The sequence below is a fragment of the Thunnus maccoyii genome, chromosome 12, assembly GCF_910596095.1.
Source record: "Thunnus maccoyii chromosome 12, fThuMac1.1, whole genome shotgun sequence".
NCBI lineage: Eukaryota > Metazoa > Chordata > Actinopteri > Scombriformes > Scombridae > Thunnus > Thunnus maccoyii.
Genome location: NC_056544.1, coordinates 3,662,974 through 3,681,547, shown reverse-complemented (window position 1 = coordinate 3,681,547; position 18,574 = coordinate 3,662,974). Strand labels below are relative to the sequence as shown.

Below are 18,574 nucleotides of genomic sequence, written 5' to 3'. Positions count from 1 at the left end.
AATTGAATAGTGGGTCTTACTAATTTACAGATGGACTGAGGTGATTTTCCATCAGTACGCGTGTTTCCTAACGGGAACGATAACATAAAATTCCCAGAAGTTTGACTTGTAATTGGTGTGAGCTTCTCTCCGTGCAAGTGAACCACACACACCAGAGCTATATACAACGGAACCTCAATAGCAAACACTCCTCACTCTCATCTGTGTTTGTTAAAGTCTCTGTATGGATACTAGCTGTATCTTCATCTTAGTATGATGAGGTTAACGCTAGCTGACAACGTTACGTTACCCTTCCTCAAAAACACTGAGCTAACAGCTTAGTTACGTCTCACCGTTTGAGGTAGCGCGCGTCATCCTGCATCTTCCTCGAAGTTAATGTTTCCGATTTTAATTAATTTGTTATGCCGGTCGCATTCAACGAATCCCTGAAATCACGACCACTAAAATCCGTGTGCTGTAATAGCTAACACCGCTCTCAAAACAGCACAGACGGACTACAAACATGGATTCCGTTCCGCCCCGGAAAGCTTCTTCCTGAGTCAGACTCATGGATACATTACACATCCAGCCGGCAGCATTTCTTCTCATGCTGCATAGACATGCCGCCTCAGTTAAAGGGACTGGCAGCACATCGCTAACTAGTATAAACCTTAACCTGAGTTTGCACTAACCCTGGGCAAACTATGGACATTTGTACAGCAGCTTGAGAGGCAGCAGCTGCCTGTGGGGCTAAATCCAGAGAGAGACCATCCCAACTCCCACTGCTCTCAAGCTGAGCCAAAACTTCAATATTTTGCAGCAATTCATTGTTATAATTGTTTAAATGACATAACGGACAGAAGTGCGAATTGCGTGACAGGGTGTGATCGATAATTTGTTAAATTGCTTTGATCTTAACACATGCATCGACTCTAAAATAAAAAAAATCTGCCTTGAAAAAATAAAGAGGTCAATGATTCAGAACCCATCTCCACCCTCTTGAAGCCTGTTCAGACTGTCATCTTGATCTGACAGCAAGTCCATTGTGTCTCTTTACAACATAAATTCAACCAAACCCGAACAGGAAACGTTATGTATTTGTATTACCGATCAAGGGACAAACTATTGGAAATATGGAGAGACCATGGCTATAAACATTTCTATAGCAACTACCAATATTATCTGTGCTCAACTCTAAAACATTTTTTTTAGTTTAGCTTAAAAATAAATAATGGCACCCCTGACGGCCATGTTTTCTCAATTCTTCTCTCAACCCTACAGGTTTTAGTTATGTGAATGAGTAGAAAATGACCTCTCCTACAACTTTTCAGAGAACTTCATGCCAGGTTCACATCATGAGGGATGGATAGTGATGGTGATCAGCAGTGTTTTCAACACTGACTAACTGGAAGTGTTTCCTTCCTTTAAGCTACAGTTGTATGACAGGCAGATCATGCAGGAATTCAACTGTGCATTTATCAAATAATAATAAATAAGTCATTTGTGGTTTTAATTATCATGATTGATGGACTTGGCCTATGTGATGTTTGTTTTGCTTTTCAGGCACTTTAATATTACATTATATTCATATTACATATTATTTTTCAACAATTTGGGTGTATCACAGGTTTCATACAAACACAATACTCCCAGTCGTACTTGGATGTTGAAGTAAATTGTATTTAAATTTAGTAAATATGACCACTTTCATTTTTAAAATCTACTTGAGAACTTAACAAGTGGGCCAGTAATTTGCTGGTGAGGAGAGTTTATGGATGCCTGTGGTGTCATTCTAGATAAAACTTTCTTTGCATACACACATTAACTCATTTAGGTGATTTTGCACTCGGCACAGTTGAGAAAATAACCAAATCAGTAAACACACCCCCACAGTTAAAACTAAGAAATATTCCGCAGTGTATCTGTGAAGTAGACTGGGTGGTACAGGGATGGATGGATGATGGTTCATCAACACTTCATGGAAAAGTTGGCCTGGCAGATTCAGTTTCTATTGTTACTATTGTACTACGGTGGTGGGACGTGAAAAAACACATTTGCCTGTATTTTGCATGTATGTGTGTATAGAGCCTGTACAACATTTCACAGACAAGATACAGACAGTGAGCACTTTTTAAAGACACCTTTTATTGGAGAGCTATGATTCTGATTTCCAAGCAGTATTTCAGCACAGACTTCCTCACACCATGTGGCTTACATCTAACTGCTTCTAAATACAATCAGTATTCAGTGTGTGCCGGTAGATCTTTACTATTGTGTGTTATTCTGCACATGCTATGTATATGCTTCCTTAACTCTTGTTTGTGTCATGACTGGAACACTGTATGATGGACATCAACTAAACAAGTTCCTCGTTCCCTTTTTATTTTGATCCCACTATCTTCCTCTCCTTCATTACTTGCCACCATTTCTATTCCTTCAGCTCTCGTCTCCTTAACCCGTGTTCCATATCTCCCCTCCTGCTGCTATGCTCATATCATCTCTTTTCCCACTCTCTTTTATCCACTCTCATTCATCCTCTCTCCTCAGAACTCTCATTTTTTCCTCTTTCCTCCATCTTCTATTCTACCTCCCCTCCCTCGTCGTCATCATCTGCACATGCTGCGAAATCCTTTTCAGGCAGGAGACCATATTGATTGAGAAATGCCTCCACATCCGTCGCAAAGAACTCTTCACTGAAGTGTTTGGTAACAGCCAGGAAATTACCCAGTAGCTCACCAGCCTTGTACACCAGCAGGGCAGGAAGGACCTGGAGAGGTTTGTTTCAACAGGAATCAATATTACTTGTAGGTTGTTTCTGAGGATGATGTACACACAAACAAAAGCACAAACATTCCTATGATTCTTTGTTGCAACACATTACTTCAATAACAATATTGAAATTACATTTTTTTTAATAAAAAGGATTTTTTAAGTCAATGCTAATCTAATTTCAGTAAAGCTATTACAACTGTCAGCCAAACAATTCATTTGTTATCACAGCCTGTAAGTATAAGAGTAAAAGTGAAAATTCAGCTTCATGTTATAGATATAAACTTTGAGGGATTTGAGTTAATAAAATGCATTTAGTTATTGTTTACACGCTTGTCTAGCTTTCCAGTCTAGCATGATGATGTGGTTTACAATGACAACAGTGGCATATTTACCATTCAATAATCATAGTAGTTTTTAAATGTATTTATGGTTTATTTGATAGGGACATATACAGTGTGCGTAAACAAACTGGGAACACCTATCTGATGCAGCTATTGTTTACAGTGGATGCTAATTTGCGAAAATAAGAGATTTTTTTAAACAACGGGTGCTTGATTTCAGACTGAAAAAGACAAAGGCAAACTTTCGTTGAGTGAACTGTCAACTGTTGGTGGCAGATGTTATGAGATGTAACCAATAAGATAATTACTGTTAACTTAGTGGGAAGGTGGGAAACAAAGTCTTTGACTTTTTATTGTTTTCAGTTGACTCTTTAAAATGAGAACATTGCAAAAGTGTCTTAAATATCCATTTCATGGCTACATAGAGGGCATTTTCACTGCAGGAACACAGGAATACGCAAAAGGGACTTCCTCTGGTACAATAGTTCCTGGGACTTTTTGGTCAGAAAGGGTAAAACATGTTATCATGCTCAGCACTGTGTAATGATGCAAACATACACATGTGCTCTATTGCTTCTGGTTTTGACAAGGCAAAAAAACTCTCTGGATATCAAGTATCAGTCTCTTTGGTGCTCCATCCTCACTGTTTAGACAAGTGCTGTTCACAGGGTTCAGTGATCATATCTCATAACCTTGCAGTTATTCATAGCACCGCTACTACAAACTCTGCTACAATCACTGCCAGATGCTACTGCTAATACTACAGCCTAATGTCTACACAGTGATTATTGTCATTGAATACATTATTATTATAGCCTATTATTAATAATATTACCTTAAACATTTTCTTTGCTGTTTTAGTTTTGAAACAGTTTACTAACCTCAGAGGAGAAGCGCTCAGCTGCGCCTGTCGCCACAGCATCAATACGACAAAATTTAACGCTGGAGTACTCTGTAGCCAGACAGTCCAGACATGAGTTCAACTGTTCACAGCCTGACAAAAAACACATCATTTATTTTTAAGTATTAGCACAAAGCAAAGGAATGAACCATCCCACTATTACATATTGATATATCTGGAGTCAATCAGACTAAAAATGTAACGTGAGTCAGTATGACTGAAACACTCGATAAAAACACATGATCAAAAATAATCAAACCTTTGACACCGTTCTCGTAAATGTGGACTACCACCAGGGTCAAACGATGTTCCTTCTCTATGACTTCCAGAAAAGCCTCTCCACTGTCAAGCTCGTAGACTGCGTCAAACTTAGGACCGAAGCTCAGGCGCTCGTGCATTTCCTGCATGCACTGTTTTCTGTAACGTTTCAGGCAACGTTCATCCTCCTCTTGGATCAGCTCATACTCCTGAACACTCATCTAGAGGAGAGGAAATGTCTGTTACAGCTTCAGGTTTTTATGGTTGATTGCACTGTTTGAATGTGTACATCTGTGTCTTCCTGTAAATGTTTGTTGCTGTCTCTGTGACTGATTCTCTTCTTTTGTTTTGTGCATGTTTTGACGTACTGTATGTGTTGTGCAGTCTTTGTTGTTGTGTTGTTTGTTGTTGTTGTGTGTGTGTCTTTTCTAATCCTCTGATTAACTACAAAATCTGTCAAGTCAAATTCTATGTGTTTGTTTCTATCCACCTTTCTGTTGAGTCTCTCCTTATCATCCTCTCGTGGAGTGGACATCTGTCTGAGCAGCTCTCTCTTATTTGAAGGGACAGTCTGATCCACACTGTCCAACTTAAACCTTCGCCAGTCATTAATGACACCTTTTGGACCTGGAAACAAACAACACACCATGAAGAATCAGTCAGTCTAGATTAGGACTAGACGTTTTAGCAATTCATGTCTACTGCATCTTTCTGGCTTATGCCCAAGCTCCCAGGAACAGCGCCAGGCTGTGAAGCTAATTTGGCATAGCGGCCAAACCGTGTAATTACATCATGTGACGCTGTTGGGCCCAAAAAGACTTTTTCCCATAGACTTACATTGTGAAAGAGACGTCCGTAAATCAGCGGATAATTTTTTCTGAGCATCACAACACCTGCCAAATGACTTGTCTCACTGTCAGAATTTGATCCGTTCGGTCCAATCACATTTTGAAAGCTTAAAAGAGCCACACAATCGAATTGTTTTATCACCATTCAAGTTAGCCGGAGGGCTAAACCAAAAGTAGCCGACTCGGCCCGGGAAAGTCACTAGTGCGCTTGCTCTATGTGCCCAATGATTGCGGAAGATCTGGGTGATTTTATACACGGAAGTCGAACTTTTTTGGCTTCATGCGCCACTGAGCAACTTTCATAGGAATGAACGGGCCCCGTCTCTGACACTGTATCCAGTTCTCTATATACATCCATGCTCATGCCTCTGACCTGTGTGATTGGCAGGTAAATCCTCTTCTTCTTGGATGGAGCCAGACATCCTGCTAGCAGCCTGTAATACAGAGAACAAACAAACTGGATAGTCTGAACAGAGTTTTCAGGTCCAGAGTTTTCAGGTGAGGTGATGTGCCTTTTAAAAGCCATGTTACAAATTGATCTCAACTCCAACTCTTAATGCAGAAATTTTGCTTTTTTAGTAAAATCAGTGTCAGTTCACCACTTTCTTATTTGATCTAACTGTCCTACGCACCTGTACTACAGGTGTGCATTTTGATTTTTTGCAAATTTGTACCTCAACTGCATATTAATTCCATGTTGTATGTTGCTTTCTTAAAATTGTATGTTGCAGAATTACATTGACTTGTCTTGTTTTGACATCACATTCTCCACATATTTCCAGAGAAAAAATACCCCTTCAAAAATAAAATATTTATTATAGCATCATTTTTTTGGGTGACAAAAATTCTGTCTTCGTGTGGATTAAATGCCAAAATGGGGAGGAAAAGACTAATTCTAATTTAACCATCTTAGTGTGAACATAGCTGTTACTGCAATATTCTACACAAAAACCTGACTCCAACATTGTGTGTGTGTTTACATGTGCATCAGTCCATACTGTTGGACACACTGTTGTCACAACCACTTACTGTGAGCTAGGCTGAAGTTTGCTTATCAGATTACGCTGAGATTACTGGAAGTTTGGCATGTACAGTTGCTTAGGACAGCTTATTGCATGTGTGTGTGATATGACATAATTTGCTAGCTAAGCCTGTCCTACTGTTTGCTATTTTGTAACCCAAACAAGTTTTATTCTATCGTTGTGATCCTGAATATGCACAATTAAAACCCTGTCTCCCCTAAAGACCACATTGAAAGCTGTTATGCTGATGCAGCTGAGCTGTCAATAACAACAGTTTCCTAATCAACACTGCGTCAGTCATAAAACTGATGATGCTCATTAGTCTGAGGTGACTAATTCCTTCATGTTAGCAAAGTGATACATTTCCTGCGTGGTTGGTTTTAATTAGCAGTTCAGGAAGTGGACTTAAAGGCATACTATGCAGGATTTGTCAGTTGCTATCCATAAACACAACTTTCAAAATCGTCCTCCTCCTCCTGGCTCAACGTCTCTCTCCTCTGCTCTGTGCCTGTATGCATGACGGGAGGAGGAACAGACTTTAGGTTATTCTTTACTCCAGTCGACTATGACTGCTCACTGCCGTTACTGTTGAACAAGCAGAACATCGGCCCTGTGTCTGCCATGTTCATAGTTTCCTCTTGTCTATGTTGCCACACACCCACTGTCCAAAGGTTGACACCCAGAAACATCCCAAACACAGTAAAATAATAAGAAAATACATGCAGAGGGCAGAGTCTTTGTAGATACACTGCCACACACTTGCAGTGGGTCCAAAGTGATTATTGAGAGGGATTAGTTTTGTATGTGTCTATACATTGTTTTTTTTTAGGAAAATCCTGCGAAATATGCCTTTCACCTCTGAAGTGCAATAGTTTTATATACTTAATAATACAGCATATACATACTTAACAAATGGTTTCACAAAAGTAATGATGATGTAAGCACATATAAATGTGAATATAAGAATACATGTCACCATGTGCTGCTTAGGACAAAATACACATTTCTGGGCAATTGGACAATAATGTGGTGCTGCAGCAATAATACACAGACTATATTTAATTGTGAATTTCTTGCAAACAAAGTGACCACAACTGCCAAATAGTGATAAATATAAAATAAACTCAGTCCCTTACAGAATTATTTTAGTGTGGAGGAACTATACATGTAGGTCAGGAACTCAATTTTGTGAGGAGAGAAAAAAAAAACAGTAACTAAGACACAGATGATAGAGAGCTGAACATAATGTACTAATATCTACATGGTACCTAACTCAAACAGCCAGAAATTCTTACCTTTGAGTCTTAGGTCGAACTGGTGTTTGTCAATTTTAAGGCTGGTCAGTTTCTTATAGTGTATTTGTTTGTTCAATCTTTACTTCTTTGTCTGTTGTATCTATTTGTGATCAATCGAGCTGTTCACTGAATAGTGTGTCCACATAGAAAGAACTGACAGGAGAGACGGGAACACACATTTAGAAAAGGGTGGGGAGAGAGATGAGAGAATAAGCTTTATCTTCACTGTCATCTTCATCATCACTCAGTGTAATATGTTCTCTAAGATGATTAGGTGTAATACCATGCTCAGTGTTATGGATTAATGATGGCATAGTAGGCACAAGTAGCAATTCTTTTTTACATTTACAACAATCGATTGACGGCTAAAATAAAACAAGCCTAAATATATTGGTCTAATACTGATGGAGTGTGACTTTTAAGATGCTAAAAAGAAAAACTAAATATTGCACAGCCACCAAGTCTACACATAAGGATCTGCCACCTTTAATTTAGCCATTTCTTCAATCACCTTCCTCAAATTCTTCTCCTGAATGTGTGGATTTTTAAATATACAAAGTTAAACTAGGCAGGTGTCGTCAGTTCCGCCCATCCTTTTTCTTTCTGTTCTCATTTATCTAGGTCTGAAACGTGGTCCCAGCCACATCCTCCCTCAGCTCTTCCTGGGGGATCCTGAGCAGTTTCCAGGGCAGATGGTTTCCTCTGTTTTCAATTTTATGTGAGAAACATGTATTTTACAGTAGACAAATATAGTGTATAGATATAGTTTCCTGTATAGCATGTTGTAATGTAATACAGTTCAGGTATTCAGATTTTGATATACCATATTTTGAAATTATCTAATTTAAAGACTTAAAATTGTGGTTATTCAGTATGTGATGTATTTCTGAAATGCCTTTTTCTTTTCATTTATTCCAACTGATTTCCAATTTTGGATTTGCTGGCATCCAAAAGCTTGATAATAATAAAATTTGGTAATTATAGAGCCATAGGCTGTGAAAAGATGAACCCACTGGCTTGCACTGGATCCAGTTTGAAGTCCAGAGATGCTGCCATGTTTTCTGTTTGGAGCCAGGACTTTCCAAATAAGGAGTACGGGGTGTTGCCTTCAAGCGTGGGAAACACCCCACCACCTCAGACCAAGAGCTAGCTTACTGAAAACACTGGTCAACAGTCTGCCTGCTAGTTACTGTACCTAACTACAGCAACTCCTCCAGAAAACCACATCACTGAGTGCAGTGTAATGTTAATAATTCATTATACTGCATGCTGCTCTAATTTCAGTGAATTAACATAAACTCTTGTAACAACAGCTAATACATTTAACACAACTTTTATGGGAATGTTTGGCTTTTAACAACAGACACATAATACTCCTGTCCACATAACATTATCTTCCATTACTTGTAGTTGCTGGAATAGAGTTGAATAAGTTTATGGTGACTGGCTCCATGTTAATCTCAGTCAGTTTCAATGCTGCATGGATGGACGCTTCTATTGGTCTGGTCTCCCTTTGAAAACACCTGTGACTCAGTTTTACACGGGTTTGCACCAATCTTGATTACAGACTGTTAATAAGTGAGTCTCACAGATAAACAACTTTCTGTGTCTCAAATCGCATACTTCTGTGCTTACACTTAACATTTTGAGTGCATAAGTGTGTTCACACTGAGAAGTATGGAAAAAAGCAGTGCACTGTGAGTACCCGGATGGTACACTCAAAACAGTCAAAAAGTTGAGTGTGGAATTATGGACACTTCTCGCCTTCAATGGTCGCCATCTTGGCTACGTAGTGGAAGGGGAGGGACCACTTTTCAAACTGGAAATGGCAGCTGAGTACGTTGTAACCACGGTGAACATCGCCACATTATACAAGTTATACATGTGTTTTTTTAGCACTAAGCAGCACTATACTGTTGTCTGACATAAGCCATTAGTATGTTTTTTGGGTTAAATTAGCAGTCTGTAATGATTTGGTAGCGCGAACGATAACGCGAATGCTAACGCTAGCTAATGCTAATTTGCGATCGTCATTTCCGGTAAGTGCACACCGGCCATGTTTGATTGAGACAACACTACCCTGTAGAAATTCACAGACTACGCCAGTGAGTACATAGTGTACAGAGTGTACTACATGAAAGTGTACTAACAGAAGTATGTGATTTGAGACACAGCTCTGTTTTTGTTTTGCATTGCAGGGGTCAACAATAACACTGTTTGCCACTAGCCCCAAGACAGTTTTTACTGGCACCACCTCCAAAGGTTAAAATTATTGGGATTATCACATAAAAACTACTACTTTCCAATTTGAAACAGCCAGAACCCTTGAAACAAAAACCAGATACAACAGAAAAACTCACACACACAAAAACAGCACCATGGTGTGCTCTCACCCCCTCTGACAGCCATCTCTGAACAACCCTATCTGGCTTGAACTCAGCAACCTCTGGCCCCTAAATGCTGATACAGCATCTCAACAGACAGGTTGCTCTTCCAGTCTGTTTTTGTTCTTTTCATTGTGCTGAAGCCCTGCTCACATACCGCTGTAGACAGAGGCAGCACAGATGTGAACTCAATTATCATCAGCAGATTGTTCTCCAGTCTCTCAGGGTCATTAAGGAAGTCTGTCCATGCAGTACTCTGCGCAACAATAAATTCATCTAAAATTATCTGACCAACATTAGCTTCACTGCTTGAAAGTGGATTTTCACCCATATGAGTGTGTAAACTGAGTTTTTTTTTTTACTTGCCAGAATAACTTAGTGTACTCTGTCTTTTGTTGTTATACATGTCAGAGTCTGCTCTCCCCCTCACCTGTTGCTGTGGGAATTATCCAATCATTCAGTCTCACTCTCTGCTCTGCCACACCCCTCATTAGTTCAACCACCTTCACCTGGCGCTCCCACCTGCTCATCATCTGCAATCAAGCCTGTATATAAGCTGCCTCAGCCCACTCCCTCCTTGTCAGATTGTCTACACTACTATGCTAAGTCGTCTTGCTTGCTTCACTGGACTGCCTTCCTGGTTTCTGATCAGCTTGTCTTCGACCATCGCTCCTCGTCTCTGCCCCGGTAAACCCACCAGCCTTCTGTCCCTGACTCTGAGTTCTGCCTGCCTGTTCCCTGGTCTTTGTCTGCTGTGGGAGTGGAAGATCGGGGTTCAATTTCCAGTGGAGTCATACTCCTTAGAACTGTGTTTCTCCGACCGTGCTTATATTGCCTTGGCATCGTGTGAAATAAAGACTACTAAGTTTATACCAGTGTCATTTGTGCTGCTATTGGGTCCATCCTATACCCGTTACAGTACAATCTGACCAATTATGGATCCAGCACACGAACCCTCACCGCTGAGTCGCCTTGAAAGGATTGAAGGCGTCCTTCAACAGCATGAGGCCATGATGACAACAGCTGTGGCTGAAACCAAACAGGCAGCAGCAGCCCACGAGCAGGCGCTTACAATGTTAGCTGGACAGCTGCAGCAGTTAACAGCCCTGCTAATCCAAGCCCCTCAAGCCTCTGGGGCTGCTTCTCCTCCTGCTCCGCCTGCTACCGCTCCTGCACTTGCTCCAGCCCCTTTGCCACCCATGGATGCCCCTGAGCCCCGGGTGGGAATCCCGGAGCGCTACGAGGGTGACCGAGAGACCTGTGGCCCTTTCCTCACCAACTGCTCTCTCCTGTTTGCTCTGCAGCCCCGCACCTTTGCCACTGAGGGAGCGAGGGTTGCATTCGTCATCAACCATCTGACGGGTAGAGCTCGGTTATGGGGGACAGCCGAGTGGGAGAGACAGTCACCAGCCTGTGCTTCCTTTGACCTGTTTGCCACAGAGCTTCGCAAAGTGTTTGGCTTGGATACCTGTGGTCCTGAGGCAATCGGAGGTCTGATTGGACTGAAACAGGGCGAGAGAACAGTGGCAGACTATTCCATAGACTTTCGCACCAGAGCCAGCCGAAGCAAGTGGAACAACTCGGCCCTCTGCGACGCATTCCTCAACGGGTTGGCCGACTACATCAAGGATGAACTGGTTTCCCATGACCTGCCCACCACGTTGGATGGGGTGGTTGAGTTGGCCACCCGCATCGACCTCTGCATCCAGGCCCGGCGACGAGAGAAGCGTCAAGGGGGAGGCCATCGCCCTCTGCCGTCCCGCTCCCATGGGGGTGCCGTCGCAGCCAACTCTGCCTCCTCTTCAGCTCTGCAGACAGGGGATCCTGAGCCTATGTAGCTGGGACGCACCTCCCTCACCCCAGAGGAGAAGGAGCATCGCCGTAAGGCCAACCTCTGCCTTTACTGTGGAGCAGCAGGGCACTTCATCTCCAGATGTCCAGCAAAGAAAAGCCAGGGCTCATCAGTAATGGGGGAGATCCTGGTGAGCCCAACTTCCCTAGTGTCTCCCCGTCCCCAAAGAGCTCTGCTCCAGGCCCGGCTCCTCCTTCCGGACGGTCCCCACACCATGGCTACCTTCATTGACTCTGGGGCTGATGCCTGCATTATTGACGAGGAGCTGGCCCTTCAGTTGGGGCTCGGGCGGGTTCCTTTGCCACAACCGGTTCCCGCTAGAGCCCTAGATGGACACATCTTGGGCAACGTCACACATCAAACCTCCCCTGTCCATCTGCTGCTCTCTGGCAACCACCACGAAACAATCCAGTTTCACATCCTGAGCTCACTCCGTCTGCCTCTCATCCTGGGGTATCCTTGGCTCCGTCTTCACAACCCTCACATCGACTGGGTCACGGGGGCCATTCAAGGGTGGAGCCCCTCCTGTCATCTCAGGTGCCTGCAGCAAGCCTCCCTGCCACTTCACTCCCACAGCCCCAGCTCCTCGCCCGATCTCTCCAGGGTGCCGCCGGAGTACCACGACTTCTGCCTAGTCTTCAGTAAAGCCAAAGCCACATCTCTGCCTCCGCACCGTCCCTACGACTGTGTTATTGACCTCTTGCCTGGGACTTCACCCCCCAAGGGGCGCCTGTACTCCCTGTCTGAGCCTGAGAGAAAAGCCATGGAGACTTATATCAATGACTCTCTGGCTGCGGGTCTCATCCGTCCTTCTTCCTCTACTGCCGGGGCGGGTTTTTTCTTCGTGGAGAAGAAGGACAAGACCCTGAGACCCTGCATTGACTACCGAGGGCTAAATGACATTACTATCAAGAACAGGTACCCGCTGCCACTCATCTCCTCCGCCTTCGAGCTGCTCCAGGGGGCCACCATTTTCACCAAGCTCGACCTGCGCAATGCCTATCACCTTGTCCGCATCAGAGAGGGAGACGAGTGGAAGACGGCCTTCAACACCCCGACAGGGCACTACGAGTACCTCGTCATGCCATTCGGCCTCACCAATGCCCCCGCCGTCTTCCAGGCCCTGGTAAATGACGTTCTTCGAGACATGCTCAACCGGTTCGTCTTTGTCTACCTGGATGACATTCTCATCTTCTCCCAGTCCAGAGATGAACACATTCACCATGTCCAAGCCGTCCTCCAGCGCCTTCTTGAGAACTCCCTGTTTGTTAAAGCTGAGAAGTGTGAGTTCCATGCCTCCTCAGTGTCCTTCCTGGGGTACATAGTTGCAAAAGACAGTTTACAGATGGACCCAGCTAAAGTCTCTGCCGTCACCTCCTGGCCTGTTCCTGAGTCCCGCAAACAGCTTCAGTGCTTCCTGGGTTTTGCCAATTTCTACCGCCGCTTCATTCGCAATTACAGCTCCGTGGCAGCTCCTCTCACCGCCCTGACCTCCTCCAAGGTGCCTTTTCAGTGGTCACCTTCCACTGACAAAGCCTTCCAAACTCTCAAGACACGGTTCACCTCAGCACCCATCCTTCAGATGCCCGACCCTGATCGCCAGTTCATTGTGGAGGTGGATGCCTCTGATGTGGGGATAGGGGCTGTCCTGTCCCAGCGCTCTGCCACTGACCAGAAGCTCCACCCATGTGCCTTCTTCTCTCGGCGTTTGTCGCCTGCCGAGAGGAATTATGATATTGGCAACAGGGAGCTGCTGGCGGTGAAGATGGCTCTTGAAGAGTGGCGGCATTGGTTGGAGGGTACCAAAGAGCCTTTTCTGGTCTGGACTGACCACAAGAACTTGGAGTACATCCGATCGGCTAAAAGACTGAATTCCCGCCAAGCCCGTTGGTGCCTGTTCTTTGCCCAGTTCAACTTTACCCTCTCCTACCGCCCTGGGTCTCGTAATGCCAAGCCCGACGCCCTGTCCCGGCAGTTCCAGAGAGCGGAGGAATCTGGAAAGAGGCCAGAGCCCATCCTCCCTGGGTCCTGTCTTATCGCCGCGGTGACCTGGGACATCGAGGAGAGGGTGAGAGCAGCGGCTGAGGGACAGCCTGGTCCCAGCTCCTGCCCGCCAAACTGCTTGTTCGTCCCTCCAGCCTTGAGGTCAGAGGTGCTGCAGTGGGCCCACTCCTCCAAGCTCTCCTGCCACCCTGGTGCTCGACGGACACAGCACGCCCTCCTCCAGCGCTTCTGGTGGCCCAGCTTGAAAGAGGACACCCAGGACTTCGTCAAAGCCTGCCCGGTCTGTAATCAACACAAGACCTCCCGCCGGGCCCCAGCAGGACTTCTGCAGCCTCTTCCTGTTCCCCACCGCCCGTGGTCCCACATCTCCATGGACTTTGTGACAGGCCTTCCCTCTTCTGAAGGCCACACCGTCATCCTGACCATTGTGGACCGCTTCAGTAAGATGGCCCACTTCGTGCCTCTGCCCAAGCTCCCTTCAGCCAAGAGAACTGCTCAGTTGGTCCTGCTCCACATATTCCGTCTTCATGGCCTCCCTGTCGATGTGGTGTCAGATCGTGGGCCTCAATTTGCCTCTGTTTTTTGGAGAGAGTTCTGCAGTCTCCTGGGTGCCACCGCCAGTCTGTCCTCCGGCTTCCACCCTCAGACCAATGGGCAAACGGAGCGCATGAACCAGGAGTTGGAAACGGCCCTGCGGTGCATGGCCTCCCAGAACCCCTCCTCCTGGTCCTCACAGCTGTTGTGGGTAGAATATGCCCACAACTCCCTCATCTGCTCTGCCACCGGCCTCTCTCCTTTCCAATGTGCATACGGCTATCAACCACCGTTGTTCCCCACCCAGGAGAAGGAGGTTTCCTGCCCGTCTGTCCAAGCCTTCATCCGCCGCTGCCGCAGAACCTGGCTCCGGGCCCGTTCCATCCTCCTTCGGTCTGTAGACCGCTACACTGCCGCTGCCAACCGCCGCCGCACCCCTGCACCTACTTACCAAGCGGGTCAGCGAGTGTGGCTCTCCACCCGAGACCTGCCCCTCCGCGTGGAATCCAGGAAGATGGCACCTAAACACATTGGACCCTTCACTATACAGAAAGTCATCAACCCTGTTGCAGTACGGTTGAAGCTCCCGCGCTCTATGCGCGTCCATCCAACCTTCCATGTCTCCAAGGTGAAGCCGGTCCATGACAGTCCCTTGGTCCCTGCAGCACCGCCACCACCTCCTCCACGCATTGTTGACGGGGGTCCGGTCTACACGGTGCACCGCCTGATGCGCTCCCGCCGGCGGGGGAGAGGCCTTCAGTACTTGGTGGACTGGGAGGGGTATGGCCCAGAAGAGAGATCCTGGGTTCCTGCTCGTTTCATCATCGACTCCAACCTCATTGCTGATTTTCATCGGTGTCATCCTGACCAGCCAGCTAAGATGCCTGCCCGTCGGGGAGCCCACACTTTGCCTCCACCAGACCGGCCTCTGGGGGACCGTTCCTTGGGGGAAGCTACAGATGATGGAGAATCCCTCCACCAGACCCCCTCCACCCACCCGGCTGAGGAAATGGACTGGTCCGACTCCCAGGAGTTGTAGGCCCATCTCCTGCCCTGTTTATAGTGCCTTTTTAGGGATGTCGGGAGCCATCCCTTGAGGGGAGGGTTCTGTCAGAGTCTGCTCTCCCCCTCACCTGTTGCTGTGGGAATTATCCAATCATTCAGTCTCACTCTCTGCTCTGCCACACCCCTCATTAGTTCAACCACCTTCACCTGGCGCTCCCACCTGCTCATCATCTGCAATCAAGCCTGTATATAAGCTGCCTCAGCCCACTCCCTCCTTGTCAGATTGTCTACACTACTATGCTAAGTCGTCTTGCTTGCTTCACTGGACTGCCTTCCTGGTTTCTGATCAGCTTGTCTTCGACCATCGCTCCTCGTCTCTGCCCCGGTAAACCCACCAGCCTTCTGTCCCTGACTCTGAGTTCTGCCTGCCTGTTCCCTGGTCTTTGTCTGCTGTGGGAGTGGAAGATCGGGGTTCAATTTCCAATGGAGTCATACTCCTTAGAACTGTGTTTCTCCGACTGTGCTTATATTGCCTTGGCATCGTGTGAAATAAAGACTACTAAGTTTATACCAGTGTCATTTGTGCTGCTATTGGGTCCATCCTATACCCGTTACAATACAAACCACATACCCGCCACCTCTGCCCCAGCTGTCCTCACCAACTAATGCTTGCACTGGACCTGTGAAGACCGGTCTTTGTGTTGGACCACAACCGCTGGCCAGACACAATGAAAAAGGCCAACAAACACCATGGGCATAAGGGCCACGACTGTGCTGCTCTCGTTCACCACTCCTGTACAGACCCAAACAGCATGCTCCACCCAACAACCAAATTACATGTTGCACAATATGTAAAAATGAATTCCAGCTCCTCTTTAAACATGGACCCAGAAAAGCTCCAAGAGAGGCAGCAACTCTGGCACTCTCTTACAGTGGAGAGTCAAACTACCAGTGTAACAGTTGTTACCATGCCTGTTGCAGTAGTAAACCCACCTCCACTTGCTCAGACTCTGGCCACACCTCTAATGATTGAGAAAATTGTTAAAAGCATCATGGAGAGGCAGCTGCAGTAACAGCCAGAACAAAATAAATCATAGACAAAAACTTTTCTTTCCTGTGGTCAGCCTAAGTTGACGTATGAGAATGATGGTTCCTCCATCCACTTCTTCTACCAGCAAGGTCCCATCAGATACTTCTACTGCTCTGATAAGGTGTTTAAAACTTATGGTGCTGAAGATCTGACCAACCCAAAAATGTCCTTCAAAGACTTAACAGAGACAGAGTTCTTTCAGCGGGAACTAGATGCCACAAAGAAGAAGATGGAGGAGAGAAGACAGCAGAAAAGAGAAGGGCAGAATCGTAGCACACAGATTGAAAGTGTTGATTCTGAAAGATGGAAGTGAAGCAGGGCCCAAACAGTCCTCATACTCACTGGCTTCCCTGGAGTGGTGGGGAAATAAATTTACTGCCTAGCGAAAGTCTTTTCACTGTACAAAGATCAGGGATCTTCCAGGATCCAGGATCAGATGACCTGGAAAGACTTCCAGGAATATCAGTTTTATGAGATGGAAAAACGGAGATGGGAAGTTGAAAAGGGAAAATGAGAGACAGGGAGAGATAGAGTGTTTCATCATGCGTATAAATATCTTTTGCTCATTTTATCCATATTAAAAAGTATTCCATTTTCTATTTAGTATTTTATGAGATTGCTTTATTTATGTGCCAAAATGATAAAATGCTCTACTTTATATTACTTTCTGTATATAGAATGAACCTGTTCACTTTTGCTAGACTCTCTGGTGGCTCACTCATTTCAATTATTTGTGCTGAACTTTTCTCAAAGCCCCAGAAGTTAGTTTTCCTCTGTCGAAGGACCAGCACAACCTGCACCTTTTTAACTTTCTAATATATTAGAGCTGCAACAATTATGCATTCGATAGTTTTCAACTATCAAATTAATCTAACAGTTTAAATTAAACTAAATTCTCTAATTCCAGCTTCTCAAATGTGAATATTTTCTGGAGAACATCAGTGCAACAGTCCTCAGCCGCTGGAACATCAAAACACTCAGGAGGACTGTCTGGGAGAGAAGGCAGAGGAGGAAGAAGATGAGAAAATAGAGCCAACAACAGGGCAACAGTGTGTCTAAATCAGTGGCGGCAGGTGACTCAAAAAATTGGGGAGGACAGGAGGAAAACCAACATGGAATCTAACAACAAACCGCATCAAACTATATCATTGTCCCACCTGATGAAATCCGAGGGGTGGGGGGCAATTTTATATGCCAATAAAACAATTTGCTTGAGTAGTGAAAAGGCTGCTTCTTTATACATATTGTCTCTAAACAAAGAAGAGCTCATTTTAGCCATGGAGTGGATCAAATGTGTCATTTTACCAACAAAGTGAAATTCAAATTTATAGTATTGTTCTATTGTGACCACAAATTTATGTTCTCATCAAAAACAGACAACATATCACATGATTTACACGTGTTTCCTATATATTTTCTTGGTATACAGAAATATATAAAGTAGCACAAAGCTTATAATGTGATAGAGGTTCAGATCAGTGCTGAATACTAGAAAGACTGAACACTAAAAACATTCACAGATCTAAAAGTGTAGGTTCACATCAGAAAGTATTAATGCATGTATCAAATACATGACTTACACACTCTTATCTATATGTACGATATACAAAATATAGTCTACAAAGCTGACATGTTAACACTAGGAGTGTTAACATGAACACAAAACTCACGGTTCGGATCGTATCACGGATTTGAGTCACGGATCAGATCATTATTCGGATCAGCGAAAAAAAAGGGGGGAGACAAATAAAACTTTGTGTTCTATTTATCTCTAACGCACTTACAGCTAGAAACAGCAAGGAATTTGGTCTTAAATGGTCTTAAATGAAAACAACATTTAAGATGTCCAATGTTTAAGTAAGATAAAATAAAATATATAAAATATTCAATGCTCAGTTATTGCAATATGAGGCATGAAACCTTCCTCTTTTATACAGTGAATGAAACAGCCTCTGTCCACATCATCAAAACTTGATGATAACAAACATTCACCGCTAATGTCAGTTAGCAGCTAGATGCTAATTAGCTGCTCAGCTGCAGCACATTAAAAAGCAGGTAAACATAGCTCAAATGTCACATCGGACCCGTTAGATGCTGGTTTGATCGTTGCTCTTCAAAATCCCTGTTAACGACAAGCTGTCTGCCTGTGACTTGTACTTACAGCAGTTTGTTTACTTTGTCTTAAATAAGACATTACATTTTGCAATTAATCCGCAGTTCATATGCCTGCCGAACCGTGGGGGGCGATCAGTATGGAACATGGATCAACTACAATCTGTTACACCACTA

General features: G+C 44.6%; 2 protein-coding genes across 8 annotated transcripts in view; both read right to left on the bottom strand.

Annotated features, from left to right (window-relative positions):
- Positions 1-18,574, bottom strand: part of LOC121908344 (kinesin-associated protein 3-like) — a 65,275-nt gene that overhangs the window by 12,399 nt on the left and 34,302 nt on the right. Inside the window, exon 1 of one of the 3 annotated variants that reach the window (XM_042428268.1) lies at positions 333-1,393. The exons of the other annotated variants lie outside the window; for them this stretch is intronic. Coding sequence (XP_042284202.1) covers positions 333-361 — 29 coding nt within the window. The 5' untranslated portion in view covers positions 362-1,393. Of the gene's footprint in view, positions 1-332; positions 1,394-18,574 lie in introns of those variants that run through there. 3 annotated transcript variants of the gene reach the window in all.
- pdca (phosducin a) overlaps positions 2,105-18,574 on the bottom strand; it is a 39,641-nt gene continuing 23,171 nt past the window's right edge. Inside the window, exons 1-7 of one of the 5 annotated variants that reach the window (XM_042428278.1) lie at positions 8,821-8,897; positions 7,417-7,569; positions 5,473-5,533; positions 4,742-4,878; positions 4,253-4,472; positions 3,974-4,086; positions 2,105-2,746 (exon numbers count right to left, since the gene is read on the bottom strand). In XM_042428278.1, the coding sequence (XP_042284212.1) occupies positions 2,558-2,746; positions 3,974-4,086; positions 4,253-4,472; positions 4,742-4,878; positions 5,473-5,521 (708 nt within the window). In that variant the 5' untranslated portion in view covers positions 5,522-5,533; positions 7,417-7,569; positions 8,821-8,897 and the 3' untranslated portion in view covers positions 2,105-2,557. Of the gene's footprint in view, positions 2,747-3,973; positions 4,087-4,252; positions 4,473-4,741; positions 4,879-5,472; positions 5,534-7,416; positions 7,570-7,927; positions 8,047-8,429; positions 8,516-8,820; positions 8,898-18,574 lie in introns of those variants that run through there. The other 4 variants (XM_042428277.1, XM_042428276.1, XM_042428275.1 and 1 more) reach the window with 4 other exon arrangements.